Genomic DNA, 27,263 nt, shown 5'->3' with positions numbered 1-27,263 from the left:
TCTTTTTTCAGGGGGGATATCGTCCCCTTTATAAAGTTCTATAAGCACAAGTGTTGTACTCCAAAAACCTAGCAAAGTGCATGGGTACTCAATAAACATTTGTAGAATATATCATTATCAAAAATATATTTCTCTTTCAATCATACAACTGATATTTATTGAAGTAGTTACAGTAAAATAAAATAAAAAGGGAATAAGACTTATAGTCAGAAGACCTGAGTTCGACTTTTAGCTTTAGAACTTATTTCTCTAACACTGGAAAAATTACTACCCTTCTCTTAGCCCAAATCTCCTAAAATATGAAACATAGATTCTCTTATCATACATAAACTCACGGATACTGAAAGATAAAGGATTTAAAATATACATTCTCTGACTTAATATTATAAAGAATATTTGATTTAATTCAGCCCACTGTGAAGCATCAATACTCAATTCCCTACTCCATCAAGTCTTGTACTATATTAACCTCAGCATTACAGCAAACCTTACTTTAGTAAGCAGGCAAGGTTAGTAAGACCTTCATAAGGTCATAAATGTTTAAAGGCCCTAATCTGTACAGAATAAAAGCTTGTTAAAGAAAGTACTTATAACCCTTCTTAAATGCCTTCTAGTATCTTGCTTCAAAACTGATTTAAGGGACTTCCCTGGTGGCACAGTGGTTAAGAATTCGCATGCCAATGCAGGAGACATGGGTTCAATCCCTGGTCTGGGAAGATCCCACATGCCACGGAACAACTAAGCCCGTGCGCCACAATTACTGAGCCTGCGCTCTGGAGCCCGCGAGCCACAACAACTGAGCCCACGTGCCGCAACTACTGAAGCCCATGTGCCTAGAGCCCATGCTCCGCAACAAGAGAAGCCACCGCAATAAGAAGCCACCGCACTGCAATGAAGAGTAGTCCCCGCCTGCCACAACTAGAGAAAGCCTGCGCGTAGCAATAAGACCCAACGTAGCCAAAAATAAATAAATTTATTTAAAAAAAAACTGATTTAAGAGATCATCTAGTAGTAACAGAACACTTTTAGCTTAAAATATACAAGAATTTAAATTTAAACCAAGTATTACATATTCTCAGGAAGGAACATGAATAAAACATTTCTCTAAACAACCCCCAGCACTATCTTTATCAGTTTTTTCTTGTTTCTCCCTGGCAGTCCTTACAAGACTGTGTATCACAGCTAGTGAGTGAGTGGCCAGGATACTCAGATGAGAAACTTTACCTCCTGAATCAGAAATACCTGAAACGTCACCCAAGCATCTATATTCTTTAAAACGTTGTGAGCTGTTTGGTTAAGGTAAGAGACATACAGCAAGGCACCTTAACTCTTGCAGTATGCAAGTACCTACTAATTCAGCACCTGCTCTGTTACCAAGTAGGTACTGGTAGCTAGCTATTTACATAATCTCTCCTAAACTAAGTAAAAATGGAAGATTATATGAATAAGTATAATAATTTAAAATGTGTCAACAAGCAAAAGTCTTAAAAGGTATTTTATGTTAAAAAGTAAACTGAAAATGGTTGGAAAAAAAACAATTCTCCCAATCAATGTCGGTCACTATTTAATAATATTTCATTTAACAAACCTCTCTCTCTGTTGTCACGACGGTCTCTGTCTCCATGTCTTCTCTCAAAGGAAGAATCTCTTGCTTGATCTCTGTTGTCTCTTTCAGGATATCTGTCTCTTTCAGGATAGCTACTTCGAGTTTCCCAGCTGTCATGATAGTTGCTAGTACTACTGTGACTATCAATTTGAGAACCTCTTGTGCCTCGACTTCCTAAACAAAGGATATTCACACAAATATTTAACAAGTACACTTTATTCAACAAGTTGTCAGTCACAATCTTTCCTCCCCAAAACATATAAAGATATGTGGGGTTTTGGTGGGTTTTTTTATATTTCAAAGTGTGGTATTCATTGTCAAAAAGGATATTAAATGTTGGATCAGAACACCCAAGGTGTCTAATGACTGACTTGGGTAAGCTAAGTACCAGTTTTCCCTACCTATGAAAAAGGACATATAATGGAATCATAAAGCAAAGAGACTCATTTCAATTAAGCCAAATAACAATGAAACAAAAACTAAAATCTATTAATTCATATCTAAATCACAGAAATATCATAAAAATAATTCAGGATATGGATATATTGCATTGACTACAGTTTATAGTGAAAACATTCCAATACAGAACCAAGGTACTTTGTTGACAGTAGGTGGTACCTGAAATTTTTCATTAAAAAATTGGGAAATGAATGTTCACAGTAGTTATAGCCCCAAACTGCAAAGTACCCAAATGTCTTTCAGTGGGTGAAGGCTAAACAAACTGTGGTACATCCGGATCATGGAATATTACAACAAGGAGCAAACTGTTGATACACACAACAACAGTTTCCTTGGATGAACCTCAAGGAAACTGTGCTGAGTGAAAAAGCCAATCTCAACAGCACACAGACAGCAGGATTCCATTTATGTAACATTTGTGAAATAACAATTATAAAATGATGGACATGTTAGTGGTTGCCAGTGGTCAAGGATAGGGGAGGGGATCTGAGTGTGGCTATAAAGAGGTAACACAGGGAGTCTTGTGATGATACAGCTGAGTATCTTGATTGTGGCGATGGTAATACAAGGATACACACACACTGTGGAAAATAGTATGGAGGTTCCTCAAAAAATTACAGAACTACTATATGATCCAGCAATTCCACTTCTGGGTATAGAGACAGAGGAACTGAAATCAGGATCTGAAAGAGATATCTTTACTCCCATGTTCACTGCAGCATTATTTACAATAGCCAAGACATGGAAGCAACCTAAATGCCCAATGACAGATGAATGGGAAAAAAATGTGGTTAAAAAAAAAGTGGTAGGGCTTCCCTGATGGCGCAGTGGTTGAGAGTCCACCTGCCAATGCAGGGGACATGGGTTCGAGCCCTGGTCTCGGAAGATCCCACATGCTGCAGAGCAACTAAGCCCATGCGCCATAACTACTGAACCTGCGCTCTAAAGCCCGCGAGCCATACTACTGAAGCCCGCGCGCCTAGAGCCCGTGCTCCACAACAAGGGAAGCCACCACAAGGAGAAGCCTGCGCACCGCAACAGAGTAGCCCCTGCTCGCTGCAACTAGAGAAAAGCCCACATGCAGCAACAAAGACGCAACGCAGCCAAAAATAAATTTATATATATAAAAAAAGATAACTAATTATTTATACATAAATTGTTCCAAAGAAGAGAAAAAAAGAAGCAACACTTCCAACACATTTTATATGGCTACTATAACTCTGATCACCAAACCAAACAAAGACAATATAAAAAACAAGAGCTATGCAGTGGTATGGTGGAACTGGTTAACACTGGCTCCGAAGAGCCAACTGTGTGCACCTCTTCCCATGTCCACACTGAGTGACGTTAGTAGCTCAAAATCTGCTATGGCAGGAGTAATTTATACCATGGAAATTGGCATTAGCTACAAGCCAGGGCGTTTTGCCTGATGAGTAAGTTGTTAAATGTTTACCATCATACCACTGATTATATGCCAATCTCAATTAAAAACAAAGATACTTAATTCAAAATTAAATTTTAACACACCTATTTTAGAACTTTTTTAAAAAATGAAATGTGTATTTATCTTAGAAATGCAAGAATAGTTCTAAATTTTAAAAAATACATTAACATAAGTAACAAGGTAAAAGAGACTGACTATATGCTCTCAAGATACAGAAAAACAGTCATGATAGAAGCTGTCAGCTAAGTTTGGAAATTAGGAGACATCCTTAACACAATAAAATGCATCTGCTAAAAATTTACAAACACCATGCTTAATGGTGAAATGCCAGCAATAATCCTTTAAAATCTGAAACAAAGCAAAGAAGCCCATTATATCACTTGTAGTAAACAGTTCATTGAAACAGCAGCTCAGCAGGTTACTTGACAGCAAATAAATAATACTCAGAAAGGAAGAGCCAAATCTGTCTGTTCCCATACATAAATGTTTAAGAGAATCTAATTAGATCTACTAAGAAAATACAGCAACATCACAATGTAAGATTAGTATAAAAATATTAATTACCATTTCCGTACACCAGCAATAAGCATCAAAAAAATGTTTTAAAATATATTATTTGGTGTACCTGTACACAGTTATTCACTTAAAACAGTATTCAAAAACAAAAAAAAGATTAGAACACCTAATACATAGGATTTATTAACTTTATGGTATATCCTACAACATACACTATGCACTCTTTCAAAAGGAGGTGGCTATTTACCAAGTTGACTGATATAGAACCATCTGCAAGATTTTTTTTTTAATAAGTCTATTTATTTTTGGCTGTGTTGGGTCTCTGTTGCTGCACACAGGCTTTCTCTAGTTGTGGCGAGTGGGGGCTACACTTCGTTGTGGTGCGTGGGCTTCTCACTGCAGTGGCTTCTCTTGTTGCAGAGCACGGGCTCTAGGTGTGCGGGCTTCAGTAGTTGTGGCACACGGGCTCAGCAGCTGTGGCTCGCGGGTTCCAGAATGCAGGCTCAGTAGTTGTGGTGCACAGGCTTAGTTGCTCCATGGCATGTGGGATCTTCCTGGACCAGGGCTCACACCTGTGTCCTCTGCATTGGCAGGCTGATTCTTAACCACTGTGCCACCAGGGAAGTCCCCAAGATATTTTTTAAGTGAAAACAGCAGGGTATAGAGTATATAGTTGTGTGTTTTTTTTAAATAAAAAAAATTTTTTAAATTATACTTGGAAAACCAGAGGAGAAAATGAATAGACATATACATCTGCTTGTGTAGAATATTTTTCAGATGGATACATACAAAATTGGCGAAAGAAGAAACCAGGTCAGGGATAGAAGGGAGGCTTTCACTATACATCCTTTTGCAGCTTTGAAATTCTGAACCATGTGAATGCATTATTAAAAAGAGAATTTTTTTAAGTACCATTTACAATGGCAACAAAAATAGAGGGTACACAGGAACAAAACATGTTCAAGACCTTAACAGAAAAAGTTACAAATCAATAAATTTAATGTACGTGAAATAAAAATCCAACAGTTTTTCATGAAATTAAAAAAGAAAAGACAACTCATTTTTTAAATGTATATGAAAAAGCAAAGGGCCAAGAAAAGCCAAGACAACTATGGAGGAGAAGGTGAGGGGCCTTCATCTTAATGTGAAACTGTAATACTGACCAGGATAAACCAACAGGCCTATGGAAAGAATAAGAGTGGTCACAATTCTGCAGCAGTGTTTTGGGGAAGGGGAGCGAAGTGGGCGGAGGAAGAGAGAGGTCAAAGCTAACTCAGTTAAGGCAGTTCGGAGACAGTCAAAAACATATAGGTAGGTAGTTATTGATGACAATGATGATGGCAAACGCTTTTTAGAGGAAGATGAGAAAAATGGCTCAAGATGCAGATATGTGATGTTCTGAGGTGGCTTTGAAGCAAGCACAAGTACTGATGAATACACAAGTCAGTCATTTCTGACACCACCAATTTTGAAAGCCCACCATTTAATCCCATTTTAATGATCATTTTATCTATATACCTGTTTATTAGAAATTATTTCTTTTTGATGCTACTTTTTTGCCTGATAGCAATTTTCTTAGTGTTTCACATTAAACAAGATGGTAGGCATGACTGGACATAATTCAAACAGGAGGTCCAAGTCAGGCCCCATCTATCTTCTGCTACTGTGGCTAATAATTCCTATTCGGAACTTATAGGGAAAATCACAAACTCAATTAATTGAAAATTACTTTGACAAAGTGATAATGAACGTCAGAAATAATATCTTTAGAAAACAAATCTTAGGAGGTTAATAATTTCTCTATGAACATACAACATACAGTTCACTGACAAGTCAAAAACCTTACCCTTTTCAGGTAACTCTGGACCTCTTCCCCTACTTCTGCCCATCCGATCATTCCTAATTTCACTTCGAGACTCATTTCTGGACTCATTTCTTATTTCAGTGCGAGAACTTTCTTCTCTCAAATGGTTTCTGCCATAACTTCGGGATTCTTCCTGATATGCATCCTCCTTTCGATGAGCATCTCGACTTTCACGGTCCCTGTAGTCGTGGGCATCACGAGTAGACCGAGAATCTCTGGGATCACGGCTCTCTTTGTTATCTCTGCTGTAATCTCGCATCTCCCTGGAGTCCCGAATGTCTCTGGAGTCTCTTAGTTCCCTTCGGTCTCTAGTATCTCTGGCATCTCTCCGATCCCGACCATCTCGAGGTTCTCTGTCATCTCTGTGGTCTCTAGAAGAGCTCTGATCCTGTTCATACTCTCGTTCTTCTCTTGTGTCCTTTTCTCTATCCCTTTTTCCTCTAGTCTCTGTAACGCAATTTTGGAAATACACTGTAATTCCTTTCACAAAATTTTAGGAAACCAGACGATGTATTTAATACAGAGCTTTAAAATTTTTAATACAATGGTATAATTTCTACTCTTAACAAAAAATAAAAGGAGAAAACATGGGCAAATGAGAAAAATAAAACTATCTGTAAACTAAAATTCCAAAGGTAATTTTATTAACATCTGGATTATTTGTCTTGATTGGATAAACTTTGAACACGATCTTCTCACATCAACGTACCCATACTTATAAATCTTAAACAATTGAAACAAGTTAAGTTGATCTATCAATGACGGCCTACTTTTTAGAAATCACTTTTAGATCCAGAGGCACAAGTGATTTTAATCATCTCTACCAAGTATTAGGCCAGACTAGAGCACACATGACTACCTCCAATGTACTTAAGCACTTGAGAGTAGCCTACTATTAGTATGCTGGCTGGTAAACACATACTGTTATTCTCTCTCTCTCTCTCTCCCCCCCCTTATTTATTTATTTTTTGAGCTATTTAATGAAATCACACTCCTGTCTCTAAAGATTTTTCTACTTAAGGCATTTTCTAACATTTCATAGAAAAATTTAAAAAATAATTTCAGTTTTAAAAAAGCTGGAATGAACCTCAATAGTTACTTAACCCAACCTTGTTATTGTATAAATGAAGGAACAGAGGCCCAGAGCTTAAATGGTTTAGTCAGCCCCGTACATCATAGGAATTTGCAAAGATTAGAAACTGTTCTTTAGAGATGCCTAGAAAAGTATAAATTGATTACAGCATAAATCTGATATGAACTGAAAGAATTAACAAGAGACCCTCAAAGAACAAACCCTGTAATTTTTATCAGATTCCTTCATAAATTGTTCTTACACTCTGCAACAACCCCAAGATCTGAGGCTATTTAAGTAACTGTAGCAGCTCTTGGTCGAGGACATTATAAATTTACCTATGGCTAGGTCCACAGACTTTCTCCGCCCAGTATCCACAAGACCCCCTAGATTCTCATCAATAACTTATCTCCCCTGCAAAATAACTTTGCCCATATGCCTACATCCATAAATGCCATATAAGGATAGAAGCACTAGGCAAGACTCTGACAACATCCCCCTCTCTTTTTGTGCACATCCATCCCTTCCAGTCCTCCTCTAATACCAAATGTGCCTAGAAATTTGTTCACTTAGTATTAGATTCTCTTTTTATGATACCCACAGCTGTCTTTACGAATACATCTAGTTACTATATTTTGTTCTTTATCTACCTCCCCATCCTTTCACTGAAATTATTCTTATTTCAAAAAATGACCTCTAAATAGAGAGGAATAAACGCCTACTACATCTCTTGTATGGAAGGTTAAAGAAACATTCTCCTCACAAAGAACCTAAAAATGTATGGTTTATTATTAAAAGGATTCCTCCTATAACACAAACCCCTCTTACTACAAAAAAGCATTCCTATGAGACTCAACTGCATAGTAAATTTCCCCTTCATTAGTGTGTTTAATAAATTATGTTTTGAAATAATAGTTTTCATTCAGTAAGTAGTCATGAAATATATACTATATTCCCAGTCAACTCTAGTTGTTCATAGATAGGTATAAGAGAATTTTCCCATCTTACCAATGTTCCATAAACACTGCTGTGCTGATCTGGTTCCAAAATCATGTACACAAGGAATAATTCTTTAAAATAGGTGCTCTCTCCAGTCCCTACCTATGCATCCATCATTTCTTGAATAAAATAACTTGCACTGTTGATTGGAAGAGAAAAAACTAACTTCGACATGTTTCATAGGCGACTGCTATACAATACTCAAATTGTGACTTTTTGTCAGTCTTGTGTGGGGTGCAGAAGCATGCTGTACGATGCTTTAAAAATGCACATTAAACAGAAATGTTGTTGCAAGTCAGCAAGTATTGTATTTCCTGAGTACTCATTATGTTAAAAAACTAACTCAGGAAATGTCAGGAAAAAGACTTGTTAAGTTAAATAAATAAGGACAAGAAGCTTAGATAAGAAATACAGAGAGAGATGAGAGCTATTAGATTGTACTGCCAAGTTTTGATGATAATAACATCTCAGCGTGAACCGGGAATAGCAAATTCAAAGTTAACATAATTCTCAGGGATCTAGAAAGGAAAACTGCTTTGCTTGACTTCTTTGTTGAGTTAGACCTGGAATATTGATCACTTGGTTCACACTGACTTTCTGAACATTCCCCCAGCCCTCACCTCTTAGTCAAAATATTTCTGATATGTTCAAACTCTGCTTCCTGGTTTGCTGCTTTTCTTTCCTTCACCTCTGTTGTTTTTGAAGAATTAGCTAAGCAGTTAGACTGACGCTCTAAGAATCATACCATCCCAAATTTCTAGAACTTGAAAGTACTCAAGTAAAACATCATAACTAAAGAAAGGACCAACTTAGCATACATATAAATGCCCACTTACATCTATTTAGTAGCTTACATTTCCGTGTCCTTAAGCACCTCCTATTGCCCTCAAGAGCTATCACCCATGTGTTACAGAGACATAATATAACACAGTTCTCTCCTGTCTCTTATTTTAACAATAAATCTGAAAGTCCATTATTTTTAATAAAGAAAATATCCACTTAAAGAACTCTAAAAAAAAAAAAAAACCACAATGGAGTATTTACCTTCCCTCCTTTCATGACGCCGATCATGAGACTGTGAAGTGCGTTCATGATCATGCCTCCCTTTTTCTCTCATTGGAGACCGATGTCTTGGGGGACTCTGCTTTCTCTGAGGAGAAGACAGAGAGTGTGAAGGATAGGGAGAAGCAGAGCGGCGTAAAGGTGGAGTTACTGTCCTCTGATAAGATGGTGAAGGAGTTCTTTTTCGGCGAGGAGAAGGAGAATGTCTTTGAATAGATGATCCTGATTGTGAGGAAGATGAGTGATGTCTAGAAGATATAGGAGAATGATGCTGTCCTGCTGGGGAAGTGGACCTATAAAGAAAGCAACAACAATAAAAAAATATGTTCAAGAGCTTTCATTTCTAGCCAAAGGAAAATCTTCTTTAAAAACAAAGAAACAAACAAAAAAACCTGAATGTAAAAGTTAAAGCTAAAAGTGTAATAATTCCAAGATAAATTTTAATTCACAATGATGTAAAATCATTAACAAGTTGATTTTTAAAGATCTGACTGATTTTGAAGTCAGCTTGAGACAACAGTTCTAGATGAGACATGCACTGCCCTTCTCCTGAACTTTGGCTCCAAGGCACACTCCCTTTTCCAGGTAACATCCTCCCTGAGCACAGATGGTTCTTACTCTCACGTAAAGTCTGGAACTCACTCTTACCAGAGATAATCTCTGACAGTGTAAATAGGTATTGGAGGAGGGAACCCACAAAGAGCTAAAGAGAAAACATACTAAGATCTAGGAAAGTGGGTGTAAGAACGTCTATAATTCAGGGCTGTGGGAGACGGGAAAAGCTATCACCAGCTACGCCAAACAAAAGTTTGCACTGCCTGGGCTGACACTTAGGATAGGGAAAGAAAGCTAGAGTTAAGGAAAGGACATACTGTCTATACTGTCTTTATCTTAAATAACCTGCCTTCACTCTTGGGCAGCACAAACTGAAATTTAGTTCATAAGCTTTGGTTTAACTGAGGCTTCCTCCGCTCCCTTCAAATCATCTTCTTTGCTGCCAGAGAAATAACTTATAAACTCATGAAGCACATCTGAATCACTCCTATAATCTGTTATGTCTTGGGCTGTGTCTACAATGAATATGCAAAAGGTGTGTGTGACGGAGAGCTAGAATACACACATTTGGGCAATAACTAAAAAGAAACAGGACTAATGTTTAAAAAACAACACTTCAGACATCACATGCTCAGATAAGTATCATATTTCTCAAAGTAATCATTTTGAGGACAGATGTTTGTTCAAAAAAATTATGAGTTCCTGTCAAAATATTTTAGAATTACCTTCACTGCCTATGATAAATATTTTTTTAACTTCCACAATGTTGGCAAAATCATTATTAATCCTAAACCAGGATTCCTCAATCTTGACACTATTGACATTTTGTATTCAGTAATTCTTTGTGGTGGCAGGCTGTCCTGTACATTGTAGGAGGTCGAGCAGCATCCCTGACCCCTATCCACTAGAAGCCAGTACCATCTCCCTCCCATTCCCATTCATGCCGATAAAAAACTACTCCAGGTATCTCCAAATGTCCCCAGGGAGGTAAAATCAACCCTGGTTGAGAACCGCTGCTCTAAACTATGCTGTTTATAAATGATGCCTTAGTAGAACTTTTATCAATAAAAGGTTTAAATCTATAAAATACATGTTACTGAGTCAGGAAAGTGGTCAGATATATAGGAAAGAATTTTGCAAAACAAGAAATTAAGCAAAAAAACAAAATCACCTTCTGGATAATAGTTGACTTAAAAAATAAAAGTCAGCTAACTAGAACACCACATTATCCTAAACATTATAGTTATTTACGATTCTGCAGTACTTTCAGACTTTTAATAAAAATTGTTATTCCTTTCTCACATAAAAAAAATAAGACATAAACCACCATAGCTTAATTGAGTCTAAACTGAAATTTACTTACTAACAGATATGAGTACAAATGCTCAATGGGTCTTGCCCAAATTTGGAAAACCATTTATGACCAATGGCTATTCAAATACTGAACAGAAAAATCACTGCAAGACTGAGAAATTCTAATTTGACTATCATTTGGTGCTTTCCAATTTCAATTTCATTAGGTTCTAGTCAGTTTGGAAATACCTAAACTGAAAAAATAAAGAATGTGGCTCTCCACTGAACTGACATTTTGGTTAGTTTTGAGTTTATTTCTGGAGTATACTCAAAATTATTTCAGGAATGTCTGCAATACCCTTTGGTGATTTGTTCACAAAACTTAAATAAAATAGTTCATGATACTATCTTTAAAAACACATTACAGTCTAATCACATGTCTATTCCAATTTGGTGTCTATAACATGGAAGAAAAAATTTCAGTTCAAGCTTACATAATCAAGCTGTCATATTAAGGACAGAGCACCAATGTGTTGTCACATTACGGCTTCAGCATTTTAACCATATTTTTCTTCCTACTTATCCTTCAGGGAAAAAATAAGTTTGTTGAGTTAATCATCCATTATCAAAGGAATGTTTGTGTCCACCCTCCACGCCAAATTTATATGTTGAGGCCCTAACCTCCAATGGGATGCCGGAAGGAAGGGAGGAAGGGAGGGAGGGAGGAAGGAAAAGAGTCATTTTGATTCACTGGACAAATGTTAAGTGAGTACCTTTTATGCTAAGCATTATTTTTGACACTGAGGATACAGAAATGAAGAAGACAGACAAAATCACTAACAATAATGATGATTATAATAATATTAACAATAGCAGGTAACATATGCTGTTACTATGTCCACAGCATTGTTTTAAGTGCTTTCGTATATTAACTCATTTCGTCTTCATGATGACAACCCTATGAGGTAACTGAGACAGAGAGAACTGAAAAACAGTCTGTCTTAGTTGTAGAGTCCAGGAGTAGCCCACCAACAACAAAGAGAGCCAATTTCAGCTAATTAATGCAACATACAAGTCTATACAACAGAGTAATGAAGTGTAAACTGTTAGATTCAAAAAAAGTACATCGGAGGACTACATTAGGTGCTTGGTAAGGAAAGGGCCTTTACTAAGAAGATAGCTTTTGAGCCAAGAGCTGAAAATTTGAGGTAAGAGCTTTTCATGCTGAGGACTCAGCAACCATAAAGGAGGCAGGAGGGATGGTGATATATAAAAAGAACAGAAAGAAGACAAGTATAACTATGATTCATGGGAGAATGGAAAGTTCATGAGAGGGTCAGAAAGCAGGCAGGGGACAGAGGATACGGAGTCTTCTAGGTCATGATAAAAGTTCAGATTTTATTCTAAGTATAAAAGAAATCACTGGAGAGTTTTGGGCAGGGAAGTGTCATTCAGAAATTGAGCAACTTGCCTAAATAAATATGTAAGACAGAGAAAGAAAATGCTTCTGTGTGATGATTTGTTTTAGACCTAGTAGCTTGCTCTCCCTTTGCAGCAGGTGATAAATACTCCTCAGAAGGGGAATCATTTCTAACCGAATGATCTACAGAAACTAGAATACTTTTGTTGTGGGAATCTTTTGAAAGATGTCTCCTCCATAAATAAATGGTACTTGAAAAACAGATTTGATTCAAGCAAACTAGTAAGAAGTACATAATACAAGTAAATCTAAGCCAAGTACTAATAATTTTGGTTCAATTTCATTTTTGCATTTATGTAGAAATGAATTAATTTCAAAAACCTCAGTCTAAGAATGGAGAAGAATGTTAACATAAGCATTATTAGCACATCCTTCAATGATATTCAAGTCCAGAATTATGTGCCATTTAATTATAATAATTTTCCAGAATCTGGTTCAAAAGCCTTACATGAACTTGTTCAATCCCATGACTTGAGTGAGCTAAAAACTGTACCTATTGTTGTGATCAAGAGTCAGAAGAGACAAATATCCAGTATCCCTGGCACATGGGGAGATTGTTTTTAAGCTCTAAGAGAGTTGGTATTCCAAATGCAGTAAAGCCCAGAAACAATATACACCAGCATAACAAATATTAAGACAGCTGGCTCCTATCTTCTACCTGGTGGAAGAAGTTAAACTTATCACTTTCTCCTGGGACAGGATGAGGTGATGAGGAGATGGAGAGGCCCAGCCCCTGCCAAGGAACAGCAAGCAATCCAGTCTTAGGAAAGAGGGAGATAAACAACGGTTCTCAAGTCCCTAGTCCGACTTCTCAGACCCCAAATCTCCTCAGTCAGGCCAAGAAAATGGATGTCAAATAAGGGAGATTCTTGAAATCACTGCCACTGTCCTGGAAGTTCAATCCAGTCACAGGTCATTTAACTGTCAGTAGAAAATTACCACCAGGTAACACCAAACCACAGCCAGACAGAGATGGATTTTGATAGTGTGGCTGGGTATCTGTTATTTCATTAATCTCATTACATACTACACAGTCCCATATTTTTACCAGATTAAACTTTTGGCCTTTGTATGCCGTGTTATGCATTTCTGATTGGACCAATTATTAAACAGGGCTAAACTTCCCAACCACCTCCTGCTACTGAAAACCTCCCCAAAGAACCATTTTCCTCTCAAGTCTCTAATTCCATCAGGCATGACAGACAAAGGGTCAAGAGCACACTTTTTAGGAACGTAAATACCACTCTAGATTTTGGCTGCAAAACAGGAGCTTTTCTGAGTTCAACAGATTTTCCCAATATCACACCTATAAAAGGAAGTCCAAGCCTTGATCAATTGGACTAAATGTAAATGGCTTTTTTGCCCCCTGATGAAGTTATTTTGATATTTATAAAACGATTTCATTTTTAACATGTCTACCATGAATTCAGTATATTATATAATTATGTTCAGCTATATTACATATTTCTTTAAGTGTCTTAATTTTATATCCCTAGCCTAAATTAGTATTCATGTAAAAATACTTTTTAGGTCTATAGACAGGGCTCAATTAAATGCAGAAAAAAGACAATGCCTCAGACAAGCAACTCCCAATCTGAATACAAAGGTTCCACATTAATATTAAAAGATTTGCATATCCTTCATGATATTTGTGCTAATGTCGACTAATTGGGAAAATATTATAAAAGATATTACAAATTCATCAATGTTTTTAAAGTCTGAATTTTAAAATTACATTATTCTCCTTTTTTCCTTTTAGATGGGATACTGGTATAGTGATTGTATTTTTTTTTTTTAAGTATGGTTGATTTACAACATTGTGTGAGTTTCTGGTGTACAGCAAAGTGATTCAGTTATATATATATACTGATTGTGTGTGTGTATATATATATAGATATAGATATAGATAGTAATTGTATATTTTTAAGTGTTTTTTTCTTTTAGAGATATATACTAAAATATATACAGATGAAATGAAATAAGAAGTCTGGGATTTGCTTCAAAATAACACTGGATGGGGGAGGTGGATAGGGGTACAGATGAAACTATGGATATGAGGGTCATTATACTATTCTATTTTTATGTTGTGAAATGCTCCATAATAATGTTAATGTAACATTAACATGTAATTCTTCCATCCTCTATATATAACTGAGTAACACTGGTACATACTGATTCAAGAAACTATCAATTCAGTCTACAGAAATGCTTAGTTCACACATGGATTCCTCCCTGTCCTGTCCTTCATGGCCACAGAATAAGATTCACCAGTCCAGACCATGGTATTTGAACATGAATGGTAGATAATGAATAAATTAAAGAATTAATCCAATAGGTAATAGTCTTTGTCAAACATCTGAAACATTCTGATTTTAATTATTCAGATGTGTGCAATCACTGAAAGAAAATAAGACTGTCAATTTGGTGGTAATTTGCTTATTCTAAGCTGATGTCAAAGTCAGTAAGTTTTTTTTGTTTTGTTTTTGTTTTTTTGTTTTTGCTTTTGTTTTTGTGGTATGTGGGCCTCTCACTGTTGTGGCCTCTCCCGTTGCGGAGCACAGGCTCCGGACGCACGGGCTCAGCGGCCATGGCTCACGGGCCCAGCCACTCCGCAGCATGTGGGATCTTCCCGGACTGGCGCACGAACCCATGTCCCCTGCATCGGCAGGTGGACTCTCAACCACTGCGCCACCAGGGAAGCCCAGTCAGTAAGTTTTGAATGATCACATCTGTCTTTAAAATCTGAGGAAGACTCATGTAGGCATTTATACTCTTATCAAGACATATTCAGGTAATTATAATAAAGTGATTTAAAAAAAATACAACAACTTACTATGCTCTTAATACTATCTTATTAAACCACAAAATTCTGCATTTTGATTAGTATTTTGATCAAAACATATTACCTATCATAAAACCATATTTAACCAGCAGAATGAACTATATGCACTTGTTAGCTAATTTCTCTGGTTAACTACTATCCAAAAAGTTTTTGTGTTTCCTTAGGCCCTTGTTCTTAAACTACACTAATATACTGGTCATTCCTAATTCAGCAAAGAATATAGAATACAGATTTTCATTGATAAAGATGATATTAGAGGTCCACTGAAACACTGCTGAAATATCTAGTTTAGGATTATCTAGATACAGTAGGTTAGGAATACTGATACAAAATATTCCCTTCACAAGTGATTTTCTGACTAAATACCTAACTCAAACTTAATTTTCCTGTGAGCTCATATCTTCTAAAACAAATTACAGAATATAAATGGTTTAGTTGAGTTCCAAGTAATCAAGTATTTTTAAAAGTATTACGGGAAATTGCTACATTCTCTAAAAGCAGAGTAATAAAATAAATCTATAAGGCATGTTTTTTTGGATAAATAAGTGGTATGCAGGCTTTGATCAATGTTGCATAAATAAATCATTGCTGAGTGAAGTCTACCAGTCAAATTGTAAGACACTGATACAGAATTCCTTTAAGAACTATGGCCTGGAAACTACTCGCTTCAAAAGCAACTACATAACAGAATTTAGTGTTATTCAAATTAACAAATATTCTGGGAAGAGAGTATATTCTTCACTAGGTTGACATGGCCAATAAAGGTTTGGGATGAGAGTACTGAAATCCTCGATGCCAGATTAGTGGCAAAGGCCTAAAGAATGATTAATAACTCTTAAGAATTTTTGGAGAATGGGGAAATCATGAATTTTTCTGGGAGGATATGGACACTCTACCCCTCAGGAAAACATACACAGGCAAATTTTAACTCACAAATCAGACCTCTAAAATCCAGGTTAGTAGCTCCTGGTGTAGAAAGTTGAAGAACTGAGACACAGAAGACAGGGAGAAGGACTTAAAGTCATAGGATCATGTGGCTTTGTTACATCATTTGTCTCACATGTATGCATATGCATTTGGGAACCACCCTTTAAGAAACGTAAGCAATCCCCTATATACAATAGGCCTAGTTAGTCTTACTTTACTTGGAAGGGAACACACATGATTACTGTATTACTTCCACCTGTAGTAACAAAGTTTCTGACAAGATTTTTGTTCACTGCTGCATCACCAATGTTTAAAGCAGTGTCCACCACACACTAGGTATTCAGTAACCTAATAAATAATAAATGTATTAGCATACTTTCACTTAAGCACAACACATCCTGATAACCAAAATACTCCCAATAAACCCATTATAACATCTAAATTAATATTAAATGGCAATTTTCTCCAAAAGGATTTTAGATACTAACCTTTGATTACATACCCCAGAATCTGAAAGCAATGACAAAGATTCTTAAATATACTGCTTGGCTTTAGAATTCTTTATTCACAGTAATGGAGATAAATTAAATTAATGAATCTGCCTTAAAAAAAAAAAACACCTGGAAATCAAATCAACTCCTCCTAAATCAAAATGCCCCCTTTCAACCTTGTCAAATACGGCTTTAGAACTCCAGTGACAATCAGGTACCCATGCAGTCCTTCAGTAATCTGCTGCTTAGTTTCCTTAGAGAGAAGAAATAAACCAAGTTCAGATTTTTCTGTACACTGAGCAACAGGTGAATCTTAGGCATACCTTACTACTCCTGGTAGAGATGGCCAGGGAGAAAAAAATGGAAAATGAAGAATCAATCTCTGTAATATTCAATTCCTCATAATACAAAATGTGTTACCATTTCAGTGGTGAACTACCCAGGGATATAAGTTAAGAATCACTTCTCAAAGATTTCTGGGTCAAAATAACAAGACAAGAGCACCAAGAACCATTAGAGAAGAATAAAGACTTCTTAAAATGTAAATCAGCAAGAACATTTAACATAATTTATATCTGATTTACATGTCATTTTCAAAAACAAACCTACCAGATTGAATAAGATAAAGAGTGTATTTTAGGAAAATATGTTCAAGAATTATGGATGCTCCAGTTAACCAGTTTTTATTGCTCCAGTAAGACATAATAATGTTGCTAGGTCCTAGCAACAGCTGACAGAATCATTCTGGTTCTTCTAAGTCACCACAGGGAGGAGAGAAAAAAAAACTGATTCATCTAAATAAGTTAGACAAGATGATCTCTTACCAAGACAAAGAAAGGGCTAAGCTTATCACCAAAATCTTTTTTGGGGAAAAGACTGGGTTTTGTTGAACTTATATATCATAAAACTATTATCAGCTGCTTACTGGATGGATAATTTATCCTGAATGATCGCAACATAAAAAAAGGCCATTTAAGAAAAGTCCATAGCAAACATCATTCTCAATGGTGAAAGACTAAAAGCTTTTCCTCTAAGGGACAAGGCAAGGATGCCCACTCTCACCACTTTTATTCAACACAGTGTTGGAAGTCCTAGCCAGGGCAATTAGTCAAAAAAAATTTTAAAAAGGCATCCAAGTTGGAAAGAAAAAAGTAATTATCTCTACTTGCAGATGGCATGATCTTATTATGTAGAAAACCCTATACGTTCCACAAAACAAAACAAACTGTTAGAACTAACAAATGAATTCAGCAAAGTTGCAGGATGCAAAATCAGCACACAAAATCAGTTGTGTTTCTATACAACAATGAACAATCTGAAAAGGAAATTTTAAAAAACAATTCCATCTACAATAGTATAAAAAAGAACAAAATAAAGCATAAAAATTACTTAACGTAAAAAATACTTAGGAATAAACCTAACCAAGGAGGTCAAAGACTTGTATACTGAAAACTACAAAACACTGCTGAAAGAAATTAAGATACAAATAAACAGAAAGACATTCCATGCTCAAGGACTGGAAGATTTAATATGGTTAAGATGTCCATATCATCCAAAGAGATCTACAGATTCAATGCAATCCCTATCAAAACCCCAAAGATAGTTTTTGCAGAAATATAAAAATTCATCCCAAATTTATAAGGAATTTCAAGGGAACTCAAATAGCCAAAATAATTTCAAAAAGTAATAACAAAGAGGATTCATGCTTCTTGATTTCAAAATGTATTATAAAGCCACAGTAATCAAAACAGTGTGGTACTAGCAGAAAGACAGACAAGCAGACCAATGGAGTAAAAGAGAGCCCAGAAATAAATCCTTGCATATATGGTCAAATGATCTTCAAGGGTGCCAAGAACATTCAATGGAGAAAGGAGAGTTCCTTCAAAAAATGGTGCTGGGAAAAGTGGTTTTCTACATGCAAAAAATGAAGTTGGACCTTTACCTTACACCACATACAAAAAATTAACTCAAAAGGCATTAAAGACTGAAATATAAGATCTAAGACTTAATAAAACTCCTACAAAAAAACATAGGGAAAAATCTTCATGACATTGGGGTTGGCAATGATTTCTTGGATACAACACCAAAATCGCATGCAACAACATAAAATTGACAAATGGGACTACCTCATACTTTAAAAACTTCTGTGCATCAAAAAACACTATCAAGAGAATGAAAAGGCCACCTATGAAAAGGGAGAAAATATTTGCAAATCATATATCTGATAAGGGGTTAACATCCATAATTATAATGGATTCCTATAATTCAACAACAAAAATCAAATGGACTCAATTAAAAAATGTGTAAAGGAGGGCTTCCCTGGTAGCGCAGTGGTTGAGAGTCCGCCTGCCAATGCAGGGGACACGGGTTCATGTCCCGGTCCGGGAGGATCCCACATGCCACGGAGCGGCTGGGCCCGTGAGCCATGGCCGCTGAGCCTGCGCGTCCGGAGCCTGTGCTCCGCAACAGGAGAGGCCACAACAGTGAGAGGCCCGCGTACGGCAAAAAAAAAAAAAAAATAAAAAATGTGTAAAGGATTTAAATAGACATCACTCCAAAGATGATATACGAGTGGCCAAAAAAAAAAGCAATGAAAAGATGTTCAACATCATCAATAATCAGCGAAACGCAAATCAAAACCACAGTATCAACTCATACCAGTTAGGATGGCTACTATCCAAAACACAGAAAATAAGTGTTGGTGAGGATGTGAAGAAATTGGAACTCTTGTACACTGTTAATGGTGTACAGCAGCTTGTATGGAAAACTGTATGAAAGTTCCTCAAAGAATTAAAAATTAAACTACCATATGATCCAGCAATCCCACTTCTGAGTACATTGCCAAACAAACTGAAAGAAGGGTCTTGAAGAGATGTGCACACCCATGTTCATAACAGCACTATTCACAATAGCCAAGAGGTGGAAGCAACCTATACGTTCATCAGCAAATGAATGGATAAACAAAACGTGGTATATAGACAATGGAATATTATTCAGCATTAAAAAGGAAAGTAATCCTGTCACATGCCACAATATGGATGAACCTTGAAGACCTTATGCTAAGTAAAATAAGCCAGTCACAAAAAGACAAAATGATTTCATTTATATGAGGTATCTAAAGGAGTCAAAATCAAAGAAACAGAGAAGTAGAACGATGTTTACTATGGACTGGGGAGCCAGGAGATAGGTGGGGGAGTGAAAAGGAGATGTTTAAGGGTTATAGAGTTTCAGATTTGTAAGATGAAAAGGTTCTGAAGATCTATTTCATGTCACTGTGAATATACTGTATATACATATATATAGTATATATATATAAAAAACACTACCAAATTGCCATTTAAAAATGGTTAAAATTAAGAAATTTTATGTTTTTTAAATCATAATGATTTATATGTTTTATAAACATATTAACATTGATTGAAGTATTGATATTTCAATACGGTAAGTATTAAATACTTATACATAGTTCAAAAACACTAAGTAATCCATTGTAGTAATGCCTAAAAGCTTCTGAATAGTAGTTTAGATTCTAAGAAAGTAAGATTATTTAAAATATACAATCCTACTTACCTTGGCTTGTCTCTTTTTTCTCTTTGTCTTTCAAAATCTCGTCCTCTGTCCTTTCCATCTCTTGGTTTTTCTTCTATCCTGTCTTTTACTTTATATTTTTCTTTATATTTTTTCCCCAGAGCAATATCTTCCTGTATAGGAGGGGGTGGGCTAGGAGTACGAGGTCCTTTCTTCTTACTTTGGTTGCTTTTTGAATTCCTGAAGGTAACACAAAGCTATCAGAAGTCTAAAGACTTTTAGAAGGTCAAATATTTTTTTCATTTTAACAAAGCACTTTTAAAAAATGGTAGCATTCCTTTTAATAACTTGCCATTTACTATTTTATATACTAGCAATCAATATCAAAAAAAATTTACTTGCTACCTACTTCATTAATACTGCTTATTATATAATTTTAAAGGGTATATTTCTGAGAAAAGATAAGAGGTGGAATAGGAAGAGATTCTTTCAGGAAGGAAAATATCATAAAATAAAACAACTGCATGAACTGAATTTTTTTTTTAAAGCTTATTATAGAAAAGTAGATGAAAAAGTAAAAATCACCTATAATTCCATTACCCAAGTATAGCCAATGTTAACACCTTGGATATATGTCCACACTTTTTCCATGTCTCTTTCCCTTCTTCCCTCCCTGCCACCCCATACACACAGTCATAATAACAATGTTTTGTAAAATTTTTTGTACTAAATATAGCATGGGTATCTTTCTATAACAAAAAAGTGGATTTTTTTTTTTTTTTTTTTGCGGTACACGGGCCTCTCACTGTTGTGGCCTCTCCCGTTGCGGAGCGTAGGCTCCACACGCACAGGCTCAGCAGCCATGGCTCACGGGCCTAGCTGCTCTGCGGCATGTGGGATCTTCCCGGACCGGGGCACGAACCCGTGTCCCCTGCATCAGCAGGCGGACTCTCAACCACTGCGCCACCAGGGAAGCCCAAAAAAGTGGATTTTGATAATTATTCTTATGGACTGTACAGAATTTCCTTTAATAGATATGCTCCATAACTTCTTTAAACAATTTCACATTGGTAAGTTTTTCAGGTGGTTTCCATGTTTTCAGCATTATAAAGAACAATTACATCAACTATAAATGAAACCTTAAGCACTGTTAGTAAATATTCTTTTAAATCTTTGTTTTAAATCTTAAACATTCATTTAAATCTTTCCCAACTCTTAGATTACAGAGATTGATCCTTTAAATTTTAGAATTTTGTATTTCACGGTTAATCTACCTGGGATTGTTTTTTTGGGTCTAGACTATCCTCTTTAAAAGTTGGCATTTAAAAGCATTTTATCTAAATGCTATAACTTTGAGCCTTTACACATTACAAATTGTCTGTCTTTACTTCCTACCCTGACAACAGTTTGAGCATTTTGGTGTCATATCCTTTTCCCTCAGAGCTCTATAAATATTGTTACAATATTTTGTGGCATTTAGTGTTTTGGATGAAAAGTCCAAAGAGAGTTAATTTCTTTTCCTATGCAGGTTACCCAGCTTTTCTGACTGTATGCATTATTATATTATTCCTTGCAAACTAAAAATTTCATCAAGATAAGCATACATTCTTTTTTTAACCTTTTCTATCACTCAGTGTGCTGCTTCAATCTGAAACCCTAGTCTTTTACTCACTTTTTTTTCTATTTTTATTTCATCAATTCTCCATGTGACCCGAGTCTCTCTGGTTTGCTTTATTATAGTCACTGCATCTCCTAGATCACTCCTCCATTGTTTTCCATTATTCCATCTCTCCTTTTGCTTTCCAATATCTTAAAATGTTGGAAATATCTTAAATGTGTTTTCAAATTCAGTAAATTTTCTTTTAGGTTGCACTCATTCTACTAATATTAAATTTGGCAATCTCTTTATTCTGCTATGTCCAGTTTTAAAAATCATTTTTCATCCAAAATATTTTTGTTCACAGATTGCTTTTATTTTCACGATCAACTGCTCTCAACAGATCAATCAATATCCTCTCAAATCATATTAAAATTTTGAATTAATTTCTTATTTAAATTTGTTCCTGTTTTCTGCAACATTGAATGTTCAGCCTGGTACGGAGTTTTTAAGTAGCCCTTTCTCTTCACACATCTGGTAAGTTTTCATCAGCTACTTATTTCACTAGTTATTGTTATTTATAAATGACAACTTAAGCCAAAATCCTAAAACTTACTTCCTGTGACCTAGAGTTCTCTAATCCCAAGATGCCTTAGCTGTAAAAAAGGTAACGGATAGTATCTTCCTCAAAATTGCTGGTAAGATTAAAAACAGATAAAAGCAACTGACTCATAGCAGGTATTCAGAAAATTTACCTCTCTTAGTCCTTATCCCTACTTCTTATTGTCATAGATAGGGTCAACCATCTAGCAAATCAGAAGTTATTAAAATATGACCAAATCTACTTTTCATCTTTGTCTTCTGCCAAAACGATTATTAGTTACATATCTCACTGCATATTTATGAAGTGACTCAAATTTTTAATGTATTTAACAGATAAGTGATGTGTCTACATTTCTACATATTTTTCCACTTAAAAGACACACACTGATCAATAATTGGTAGATAGTAACAAAAATTACTTAAAAAACCATTTTCAAGATAAAATGATAGAGAAGTTCTTGACACAGACTGTATTTTCACATCATTGCCTGTGACAGAAACTAGCTAGGTGTTTACTACACTTTTGTCCTGGCCATACTGTTGAACCATACTGTCTAGACCGTTCTGAAGTTAGATGTGGCCAAATGACCAAGCTCTGGCCAAAAAGAATGTGAGTGAAAGTGATGTACACCACTTCCAGGCCTAACTAATAAGACTCTCATACTCCAGGTAATTGTAAACTATGTAACTAAATAAGTGCAATACTCTTAATTTTTTTCTTCTTTGGTGTCCTCAAAAACCTAAGAAAGTAAAGCCATGGTCAGAAGGAGCCTAGGTACTGAAGCTGCATGTATAGAAGAGTCACCTATTAATCAGAAACACCCACTTCTTACTTGAGTGAGAAATAAACTTCTGTTGTGTTAAATTCACATTCTGGGATTAAGCTATTATAACCACCAGGATTATGCCAGTACACTCACTAAAGTGCAGAATTTCTTCAAATACCTTAAAAAATATATGTAGTTGGAAAACATAGTTGTGTTACAGAGTTTGCAAGTAACTTCCAACAGAATGGGCCAAAGTTGATTTTGTGCATTCTGAAGTCAACAAGATCTTTCAACATTTTTTTTTTAAGTCAAATGATTATCCTTTAGTGGCAAAGAGCCCACTTCCTATTTGTGGCACACAGCTCAATTATCTACTTCTATCACTTTTAGAGCCTTTTTCTCTCTCTCCCCAAAACTTATTTTTTTTTGAATAGCTTTTGACATACTTCACATGTTTCAGCTTAAAGCTTTCCATCAGGCTCTCTCTCACAATAAATGTCTAAGAAAACTGCCAATTTTCACAGAGAAGTGTGAGTCTTAATTTGTCTGTGATTATCTCTGTCTACTCAATATGATAATCATGTAAAACCAAGGAGTTTGTTTACCTGACTGTCACCTCAGTTGATTTACTGGCATTGGCTGCAACATTCCATTGAATTTTAACTGATTCCAATCCTTAACTTGTTGAATGTATTCAGTTTATAGTATGATCCACAATGTAACTAAAAGTTGATGGTCTGACCCACTCTAGGCAATGTAAACTGCACAACTACAGAAATGCTATATCCAATTCAGTGTTTTCTTTGTACCTTTAATGTACTGTTTTCCAGATCCTTCTGCTTCTATTATTAAATTAATGGTGCATCTTAAAGTCAATATCTTATGATACAGAAATATAGTAGTTAAATCAATGTGAGTAATTATTATGCTCAATATTCATCAAAGTATAAGTGAGTTACTAACAAAGCAGTAAGAGAAGACTACATGAAAACGAACAGGATGAAACTAACCCTTCATCTAAATAGTTATAGAAACTTTCTACGAAGAGATTAAGTTTTGAAGATTTTATAAATATTTAGAAAGGATTAGAAAATGAAAAGGAGTATTTCTGGTATGCTGGCAGTTTTTTGGGAAATGAATGGAATTGAGGGAAAATTATATAATTGGTTAATCAAAAGAATAAAGAGCAAGTGGGGTAAATCATATCACTGTATAGTTCAGCTTCTTTCATATCCCTTTATTCAATCTTAGGCACAAAGGAGAGAATCAAGTCAACTGTACAGAGTGCCTTATTACAATACAAAGCTCTTTGCAGAGTAGGTGCTGTGGGGAGATAGAACAGTGAACCATGAAGACTGCAATCTTCAAGGAGCTTAAATTTAATAGAGGTTGTAAAACATATGTGCCACAGCTAAAATATAATACAAATAGCAATTAGTATTAAGTGAGAGGTATAAATAAAATCTGATACATAAAGGGAACAGAAATTATGTTCAGTAAGGAGAAATGGGAAAACTTAATGGAAAGACAGAATCTGAGCTAGACATAGATGGACTGAAGGTGATGAGTGTAGGAAGAAGGCTGGACAAAAATATGAACAAGAGTGGAAACAGTGGAAAGATCAAAGTATGAATGCTATTCTAAAAAATGTGAATTTCAGTCAAACTACTAAATTTTTCAATGGCATAATAAATTAATTGTAATTGTTATTTTAAGATTTCTCTCACAACATCTGTAAAGTGAAGGGTTAGGGCAGCTGAATGAAAATGTTTATATGTGTGGCAGAATGGACACTAGATAAATAGAGTTAGTAGGATGATATAATAAACTAGGTAAAAAGTAAATGGAATCTAGAATAGGGTTAAAGCCTCTAGAAACTAGAAGGAGACAACTATGAGTTTCATTATGGGTTCAAACAGACATTTGCCAACTGGTCAAATATTGGGAAGAGGTTTTTAGTTTAGCCTTTTTCTTAAATAATAAATTAGTGTATGTCCTTTAATAAAATTTAAATAGTCCACAGTGACATTAAATGAAAAGGTATCTCCTGCCTTATTCTCAACCCCTCAATGTAATTTATTTCTATCTTTATTCTTTCAATTGACTACTACAATAATTCTAAATAATATATTCATACTGCTTCATACATACTATAAAGAATTTAATCTCTTGATCATGTACACGAGGAGACAAGAATGTTCATTGTGCATAATCTGTAAGAGCTAAAACCTGAAATCAACTTAAACGTTCAACAAAAGAAAAGTAGATAAATACATAAATACTAATATGAAAGAACTACAGCTACATACATCGATATAGATAAATGTAAAAAAAATGCTAAGTGAAAAAGTTACAGAAGAAAAGTTGTATCTATATTAAGATTAAATAGATGAAAGTAATACTATATATTATAAGATAATACGTATTATGGAAGTATAAACACACATGCATAGGTATCATAAACAACAAATTCAAGAGGGAAGGACCAGAAATATAGCTGTTTATTCTTAAAAAATAAAAAGCTCTGAAGCATATACAGATGGGACACAAACCTTTGCTTTATTGTTCTCTATAATTTTCTTTTAAATGGAAACTTTTCACACTTTTTTCTTAGAAGAAAAAAGTTTACATTAAATACTGAATGAATTAAAAGTATCTTTATGTAATCTACCAAGTAATTCTTTTGAATATCACTTCAGAAAAAGTTATTTCATTCTGGCACTATTTATCACCCTACTGACCTCTGCTGGTCCAGCAAGGGAGAGGATACTGCAGTTGTCTTCCTGTCTTTCTTGCTAGTTGAAGATGACGACTTAGGGCTTGATTTTCGCTTTGGAGATTTGCTAGACTTTCTTAGAGAAGGTGATGGAGATAACTTTGATCTAACCACTTCTGGTGAAACCTTCCAAAAGAATTCAGTAACTCAATTCAGAAACTCTTCCAATCATGGTTGTTATAATCAGACAACAAAGCACGTGTTTTTAAATTATACCAAACTTCAGATGAAGTATTAAGTGTTATGATAGCGACCACATATTAATATTAGTCTGGCTCCTGAACCTATGCTGTTAACCAATACTAACTGCCCCAACATAACACTAATATCAATAAAGCAAACTAAAATTATGAAATTTCAAAATCTCCTCAGAAAAAAAAATTATATTCAAATATATTGTATCTTTCTACTCTTTAAAAAAGAAACAAGTATTCTAGAAATAGCATGGGCCTAAAAACCAGATGTACATAGATTCAAGTCCCATTTTACATTAGCTGGTGACTCCAGGCAACAGAAACTCAGTTTTGTTTATTCAATAACAAATATATGTCCTATTTATCTAATAGAGAAATGTGAAGATTAATTAACATATGTGAAGTATCGATATCCTAATACAACTTAAGATGTAGCAAGCAGCTAATGAGTTCTCTGATCAGTACTCATTTTGATGTTAATTACTAACAAATTTCAATAAATAGCATACCTCCTTTTTAATAATAATTTCTTCTCTTTTCTCCATGTTTTCTTGTTCCAGCTTCATTAATTCCCTCTGTATCTTTTGACGCTTCATTTCCAAAGACAACTCATGAACATAATCATAATTAATATCTCCATTGTCAGAATCTTTAAAATAAAAATTCCATTACTTGTCGGAAACTATAATTATCTATACCAAAAATTAGAGAAAAATTTTCAACTATTTTTTATACAAATTAAAATGGTAGATTCTTTAACAAGAACAACATACTTCAAAAAGATAAAAGAAATATACACTGTTTCTGTAAAGAATTAAAATCAATATGGCTAATTTCTTTATGAAAACAAACATTTTTAAGGTTCCTGGGTTTTCTGGAAGTGATTTTGGGCTGTTTGGGTTTTTGGTTAGGAGACGGAATTTTTAAAAGATACAATTAGGGCTTCCCTGGTGGCGCAGTGGTTGAGAGTCCTCCTGCCGATGCAGGGGACGCGGGTTCGTGCCCCGGTCTGGGAAGATCCCACATGCCGCGGTGCGGCTGGGCCCGTGAGCCATGGCTGCTGAGCCTGCGCGTCCGGAGCCTGTGCTCCACAACGGGAGAGGCCACAGCAGTGAGAGGCCCGCGTACCGCAAAAAAAAAAAAAAAAAAAAAAAAAAAGATACAATTAAAACACTCAGCTATAAATTC

The 27,263-nt window shown here is 35.4% G+C and overlaps 1 protein-coding gene across 4 annotated transcripts in view; it reads right to left on the bottom strand.

Annotated features, from left to right (window-relative positions):
• The window catches only part of ZC3H13 (zinc finger CCCH-type containing 13), a 93,454-nt gene that overhangs the window by 29,748 nt on the left and 36,443 nt on the right, over positions 1-27,263 (bottom strand). For all 4 annotated transcript variants that reach the window (XM_069540027.1, XM_059996260.1, XM_059996261.1 and 1 more), the window contains 6 exons: positions 26,585-26,724; positions 25,847-26,007; positions 20,181-20,378; positions 9,005-9,315; positions 5,872-6,336; positions 1,589-1,780 (listed from right to left, as the gene is read on the bottom strand). In XM_069540027.1, the coding sequence (XP_069396128.1) occupies positions 1,589-1,780; positions 5,872-6,336; positions 9,005-9,315; positions 20,181-20,378; positions 25,847-26,007; positions 26,585-26,724 (1,467 nt within the window). The remainder of the gene's footprint in view (positions 1-1,588; positions 1,781-5,871; positions 6,337-9,004; positions 9,316-20,180; positions 20,379-25,846; positions 26,008-26,584; positions 26,725-27,263) is intronic.

Source organism: Delphinus delphis, chromosome 18 (assembly GCF_949987515.2).
Source record: "Delphinus delphis chromosome 18, mDelDel1.2, whole genome shotgun sequence".
In the NCBI taxonomy this organism is placed as follows: domain Eukaryota; kingdom Metazoa; phylum Chordata; class Mammalia; order Artiodactyla; family Delphinidae; genus Delphinus; species Delphinus delphis.
The sequence above is the reverse complement of the archived record's forward strand: the minus strand, read 5'-3'. Positions and strand labels throughout refer to the sequence as shown.